This window comes from Cynoglossus semilaevis, chromosome 13 (genome assembly GCF_000523025.1).
Source record: "Cynoglossus semilaevis isolate Cse_v1.0 chromosome 13, Cse_v1.0, whole genome shotgun sequence".
In the NCBI taxonomy this organism is placed as follows: Eukaryota; Metazoa; Chordata; class Actinopteri; order Pleuronectiformes; family Cynoglossidae; genus Cynoglossus; species Cynoglossus semilaevis.
Genome location: NC_024319.1, coordinates 4525152 through 4532504, shown reverse-complemented (window position 1 = coordinate 4532504; position 7353 = coordinate 4525152). Strand labels below are relative to the sequence as shown.

The following is a 7353-nucleotide window of genomic DNA, read 5'->3' as shown; positions in this document are numbered from 1 at the left end:
CCTGCCCCCCCTGCCCCCCTCCCCGTCCTCCGACTCCACATTCAGGTTTTCACCTTCAGACACTTCAGAGCGCCTCAGTTTGCGTCATTCTTACTCTGTCTTTCTGGGCAGCGGCTCATTTCACCTCCATCATTCACCATTTTTACACAAATCTCTCTCTCTCTCTCCCGTCTCTTTGTGTCCTCCCTCGCTCCCTCTCGTGCGGCTTTAATCTATTTAGCGTCTCCTCCTTTGATTAGCCTGTGATGTGGCGACTCCTCAGACTCTGTTGCTGACAGAGTCTGAACCAGAGGCACATTTATTATGCAGTCCTGCTGTCGCAATGATGCGCTCTTGTCCCGAGTTGTTGTTGTGCCTAAAGCCAGTCAACCTTGACTGAATACACACACACACACCAACACACACACCAACACACACACACACCAACACACGCCCCAGTCTGCACGCGGCTGAGAGTATCCGTGGAGCAGCAGCAGAGCGAGGAGCGGAGGGAGAGCCGTTTATTTTGCACTGAATTCCCCTCAGTGATCTCAATTAGCATACGAGGAATCCATCCACCGTGAGGCGCTGCGCTCAGGAAGTAGAATGAAACATAATAAAGTCCAAATATTATTGGAGACCTCCACTGTGTGTGATATTGATATGCCTTCTGTTTGTCGGTGTCCCCGCAGGAACGGAGGGGTTACTACATGTGTCTGTCTGTGTCTGGTTAATCTCCACACTCCTTTTCGAGTTTCCTGCCAAAAAATCAGTGTGTGGTATTCTGACGCCCCGGTCTCTGTCTTCCAGGTTGACGGCCGGTGACATGTCCATCCAGGTGAACTTCAACGACTACCTGGACATTTACTGTCCTCACTATCCCGACGATGGAACCCTGGGCTCCGGGCAGCCGGAGTCTCTGGCCCTCTACCTCGTCAAAGAGTCGTCCTTTCGGGGCTGCGTGGAGACCACCGGCGCCATCAGGAGGTGGGAGTGCAACACGCCCCACGCCCCGTTCGGACCGGTGCGCTTCTCTGAGAAGATCCAGAGGTTCACGCCCTTCTCCCTGGGGTTTGAGTTCATGCCTGGTCAGCACTACTACTACAGCTGTGAGTACACGCCACGTACTGTACTGTACTGTACTGTACTGTACTGTACTGTACTATACTGTACTGTACTGTACTGTACTGTATGTGTGTAGAATATCTGGGTTGGTTTGTGAATTATTTTGTGTAGAATATCTGGGTTGGTTTTTAACATCATTCAACGTTGGAAACTAGAGTACAAAAAAAAAGTGGTTTCCAAAATGAGGGGCGGACCCCCAAAAGTGGCGCAGGCAATTGAAATGCATCATGCTTGAGAATTGAACCTTCACTGATTTTTCTTTTTGAATCCCTTTTTTCAATTTAGTTTTGTAGAAATTCTGGGGTTAAATATATATATAAATATATTTACCGTGAAGATCTGTAGCTTTAGACAAGAATGTGTCAACATGGGGGTCGGGGACCGTGGGCTTGACACCCCTGAACCAGATCAGTAAATTCACTCCTGAACGAGTTACGTTTGGTTGATCAACGACTTTTGTTGTTTGAAGTTGAGGTTCATCACCTGTGGAGAAGTGTATCGTCGTCGTCAGGAGGTCGTGGTCGTTAGGGTCAGGTGACCAACTGTGATTTTATGACGAGGTTTTTTTTTGCACAGTAATTATTTGTTAAAACGTACAATGAAATTACTGTAGAAAAAAAAATTTTTTTGGTAAACTTTACACCTGTGTTACACCTCTTGTCTCTTCGTCCTCCCCTCGCTCACGTGTAAACCCAGTGATGAGTGAAGAAGGTCAAGGGTCAGAGGGAGGCTGTTAAATCACTGATGGGTCTCATTTGTTTGGTTTGAAAACCTGCCTGAGAATAAAAGAGCGGAGCGAGTGCAAAAGTATCTAAGGGTGACAACAAAGAGGGCCGCACATTTGTGGGAGGGGGAGAGAGACGGAGATCGATACACGACGACAGTAAAAGGGGGGGAGACAGAGGGGGAGGAGGAGGGATGAAAGTACCAAGTAAAAAGTATTCGTCAAGGTTTGGATAAAGACTTTCAGGTACCTGATTGCGCCGTGCGCCGCGGCTGGGTGGAGCTCTCATGGCTGAGGGGAGGGACTTGCTGGGCGAGGGGCTTTGATGAGAGCAGATGAAAATATTAAAACCATGTTTTAAAAAAAGAAAACAGCAACTTGTCGCCAAAGGTGAGTCAGAAACCGCGGTCACACCTGGGCGAGGGCACAGCAGAGGAGTTGGCGGAGGTGACAGCACTCTCTCCTTCTCCGTCTCCTCCGCCGTTGATGCTCTCTGCAGCCATCATCACTGTGGACAGGGAAAAGCAACAACAAAGTGATGGAGAACAGGGGACGAACGAGACAAAGGGAGAGAGAGAGAGAGAGAATCTTTACATAAATTACTGTTGCGCTCCCACAAAGGACAATGAAGCATTGTGAGGACACACACACACACACACACACACACACACACATACTGGGCTATTGTAGCTGCTCGGACCAGTTCACAGAGAAGCAACAATGGGTCCAACCCCCCCGGTTGGGCCACATCGTGCTCACAGCAATTGTGTGTGTTTTGTCCACATCAAAGATAAGGCTTAAAGTTGGTCCAAACGTCTGGCTCTGGGGCCGCGGCTGCTCAATGGCTCCGCGGCAGCAGAGACAGTACAATGGGAGAGGAGAACAATAGTATTTACAGACATTAATAGCATTAAGTGGCTCAGACTGAGACCAGCTCAGACCCCCCCACACACCCCCCCTCTCTCTCTCTGTGGCTCTCACAGACCATGACACTGACAACCCACAGATGCTGAGCCGCTGACCCGCTGCCCCACCGCGCTGACAGACACCCACTGCTTCTACATGCCTGGATCCCCACAAACAGGAAACACCTTTAATCTGGACATTATTATTATTATTGGTATCATTTGTTCATTTATAACATCAACTTTAACCAATACTATTAATTTAAATGCAGTGGAACAACGAGCAGAAACAAAGATGGGAGTTAAACGTATTTATTATTCATTGGCCGCAGCATTTACATTCAATCAGAGACGCTCAACACTGACACCGTATGGTCAATTATAGTATCACTATAAAGCAGCAGGAAGCCCAGCTGAGGTGCTATGTTCTACACAAGCATATAAGAATTTTTATATATATATATATTTATATTTTTTATATATTTTTTATATGTGTATATGTGACTGTGTACATATGCATATATGTAAAAAAAAACAAAAAGCGGTATCTATGTAATTATAATAAGTCTGTTGTGTCCCGCAGGGAAAAAAGCGACTTTAAAAACAAAACAACAAAAACAAAAACAGGAAAAACAACAGAAAAAACTTTAAAGAAAAATCTTCTACGAAATGGTTTAAAAATTCATGGCAGGCGGCGACTGCTAGACAAAGAAAAACATCATCTTTGATATGAAGAAGACGGTAATAAACACGAGACGTAATAAATCGGCAGAAGGAAGAGAAACTGCAGTACTGTGAGTTGTACACACACACAGAGAGTATTTCCAGGAGATAATATTTTTAACAAATGGCGGGAAAAGAAGAAAAAAGACTCTTATTTACGTCAACTCGTTCTCGTTCTTCTTCTTCTTCTTCCTGCATCAACTCGTTCTAGTTCTTCTTCTTCTTCCTGTTCTTCTTGGATGTAAAAAGGGAGTTGTGAATGTTTTCCGCAGCGACGACGTCGTAACTGTCGCTGGTGACGGTGATTAATTGGCAGAGTGTTTGAAATCTCAATTTACTGATCGCTGTGGCGTGAACGACTTAGTGGCCGCGATGAAGACAGGCTGGAGATGAGTGACTGGAGAAGAGAGTGATTTCAGAGAAAAGGAGAGAGAGATTTAGTCTGGGTTTGTTTTTTTTATATATAATTTTCTGTTTTACACCAGTGGTGAGTTTGGTGTGTCGTACTTAAATGGCAATAACACTTTAGAAAATACAGTTAATTTACTCACTAATGTAACACTAGAAAATAACTAGTCTTTTACCCATTAACATTTTGCGATTGTTTTTTTTTGTTTGTTTTTTTTAATGCAAAAGTCACAACCTTTCTTGTTGGTCAAATACATTTAAACTTATTTCACAGTTTGTTTGTTTTTTGACTAAAAAACTTTAACAAAATTCTTCCACTTCAGTCTCTTTGTTACCAGTGGTTCAGACGTCGTTAAAGCAGCTCCATTTAATTTGGTCGACTCATCTGTGTCGTCACACACTCAGACATTTTACTTGTTTTCCTCCAACTGTACTTCCTTCGGCGCCCCCTTTTTGCAGATAGGATTATAGTCCAACGTTACCAACGTTAACACATTTGAAGTATAAAAAATAAAAATAACAACATGAGAGTGATTTTTTTTCTTGGGACCCATATTTTAAAAGTCACAAACCTTCACGACTCAAGTCAATAGACATGATGCAAGACGACCCAAAAAAATTTTTTTTGCGACTAACCTGAGGGTCGCGACCCAGTCTTTGGGAAACAATGCTCTACACCCCCTGATATATTTCATCCATATAAAGAGAACGCGACATTTTCAGGATGTTTTTTTTATATATTTCATCCATATAAAATGCTTTATTTTCAGACCATGTTTTATTCCTCCATATTTGTTAAATATGTGATTTTTGGATTTGGATTTTTCCTGTGACACTCTCCTCATCTGCTGTAAAGACACCAGTCGTTAAAGTATATAAAAGTCACACTCCCCTCAACACCGGATGATAAACATTATTTATAGAGGGTCTGGGGCTCGAGAAGCCCCCTGTGGTAATAAAGCCGTACCTTAAGGACTTTTATTTATTTAACCTTTCCTTTCACAGTTGGTCTCAGTGGGAGCTGAGTCCCGTTCTCAAGGAAGAACTGTTTCTAAAAGACATTTTCCTACAGACAGACAGGAAAACCACGTCGGGGCGGGACGGTCGATCAAAATGGAAAAATATTCCGAGATGTTTCAAGTGCCCTTAACGGTTGTTTAAAATACCCCCATGGTACGAGACGGAACAATTTCAGAAGTTTTCAAGGTTGTAGAACAGTCACCTCTGTGGGAACTGACGGAACTCTGTAGGTTGTCGATGCCTCGGAGGGCAGGTTGTCACTGCACATGATGTGGGGCAGCTACAGGAGGAGGAGACGGTGGAGGGCAGTAATCCAGACGAGGGCGTTGACGTCGTCTGACAGTAACGCTGATGTAACAATTCGTACGTTACTTTCCTAGTCTTTGCTAATGAAGAGAAACTCGGCAGTGGGTTGTTCTGTCAGATGGTAGTGTCTATGGTCAGTTTTTTTTTTTTTTTTTTACTCTTGGCTTTGTGACCGTTGATCTGCTGGTCACGTAGTCGCAGAATCACTCAACGACTTTTACTCTTTTTAGGAACCTTGGTTGAGTGGATGATAAAATATCAGTGTAAGCCAATCAGAGGTATAAAGTGTGGTTGCACAAACGAAAAAAGGAAAAAAAACATGACTTTGACGCCTCAGATCATGAATTTCTGTCAATACCCTAGTCATGAAGAAGTTACGAAAATCCAAAAGTCTGTGGTGGATAAATAACCAAGTCCGGCTCCAAGAACGTTAGAGCTCCTTGGTAAAACTGACTGAGACGTTGAACAATATAAATGGAACTGTCCTTTATTTTGGAAGAGACAAAGACTCGTCATCTGTCTCCTCCGTTTGTCGTTTGCAATCAGATCTCTGCAAAGAGACAGACAGACAGATAGAATAGATAGATTAATCCCTCGGGAGTTCCCTTCGTGAAATTTAGGAGACGTTGGTGACAAAGTCAGACCTTTGTAATCCGGACAGAACACTTTTTCCTCACTGATAATCAATAACGTACAATAAATAACAAAAATTTCCGGCCCAGTCGGAAATGACCGACACGATACTGGTCCGAGGTCCAGTGATTTAAACCACCTCCCAGTGAGATATTTCCGACGACTTCATCAGCTCTACACGTTGTCTTCACTTTTCGCCGAGTGATTTCAGCCGCTATAGGTATCGACTGAAGCTTCGGTCCAGCTGCTGTTGTTAGCGGCGGCGGCGGCAGCGGCGTCGCGCCACCCGTACATAAAAGGTGGAATTGGAATCAAATTGAGACAGACTGTGCCATTACACGCATCACACGTCCCCGGTGAGTTAGCAGCTGTTTGTGAATTATTCAAATATAAAGGCCTTTAACTGCACTTTCCAGACACATCTATTCGGTAAAGGGATTGCTAAGCTGACAGCTAATATAGTTGATGTTTGACCGTTTTCCCGTGTGAGCCATGATCGGAATTGATACCAGGGCTGTTGCCTTCTTTTATGGCTGCACTCCCGTTTTTATTGTTTTTATTTAGTTGTGTAGATAAGTGTGATATGCGGCCGCCTCGGAGACACGGCGAGATGAGTCATTCTTCATCCTGGAATCATGGGGTTTTGATGTAGTTTCACTCTTAAAGGAAGAGACCTTAAAGTAGCAGGACAGTATTTTTCACGGTGTGAAGATAAAGATGTCGTCGACATATATAGGAAAGAGAAAGCGAAGACTTTTTTTTTTTTACTACCAACTGTATAACTCTTAAGACACAATAAAACTAAAATAAAATCAAACTTCTGGTCCTGGAAACGCCCGTATTTTCAGACCGTGTCTGTCCAGATCTGTCGTGAACATTTCCCCAGATCGTGCAGAGCAGAATCCGACGATCACTCAACTTTTGTAAATTTATTTTCACTATATTAAATAGAGGAAAAACTGAGTTTCTTCTTCAGTCGCGGAACAAACATTGAAAGGATAAAAAAGACCAATGAGACCCAGTTGTAAACTTAACATTTGCTGCTGGAACCAGTCAGTAAATTAGTTAGAATGAGTGTATTAGAATGTAAATAAAATAGTTCCAGGGTTGGTTCTTATATCCCTCTATAGCCCAATATATAAACATATAAACTACCATAGAGTTTGAGTATTTATTTTTAACCCAAGCTGCTCATTAACATCCCTGAAGTCGTTACGTTTTCCTCTGTTGGTATTGTTTTTTTTTTTTATAATTCAATGACAAAGATGTTTGAATTTAACGACTAAACCACCCAACATTCAATTTGTGACTAACCCTCATATGCCTAACAGTTCTGCATGTCTCAGAGCGCCCCCTGGAGGCCAATAAAGTTTGTTTTTTTTAATGAACTTGATCTAAACTGAATGTTTTTCCTCCTGCAGCTCTGCCAACAGACGAAGGCCCCGCGCTGCCATGTATGAAGTTGCGTATCACCGTGTGCTGTGAGCACAGTAAGTCTCGCCCTCTTTTCATCTCTTTACTTCACTTTAG

The 7353-nt window shown here is 43.2% G+C and overlaps 1 protein-coding gene across 2 annotated transcripts in view; it reads left to right on the top strand.

Moving 5' to 3' along the window:
- The window catches only part of efna4 (ephrin A4), a 42715-nt gene that overhangs the window by 25820 nt on the left and 9542 nt on the right, over window positions 1–7353 (top strand). For both annotated transcript variants that reach the window (XM_008323131.3, XM_008323130.3), the window contains exons 2-3: window positions 790–1088; window positions 7245–7313. In XM_008323131.3, coding sequence (XP_008321353.1) covers window positions 790–1088; window positions 7245–7313 — 368 coding nt within the window. The remainder of the gene's footprint in view (window positions 1–789; window positions 1089–7244; window positions 7314–7353) is intronic.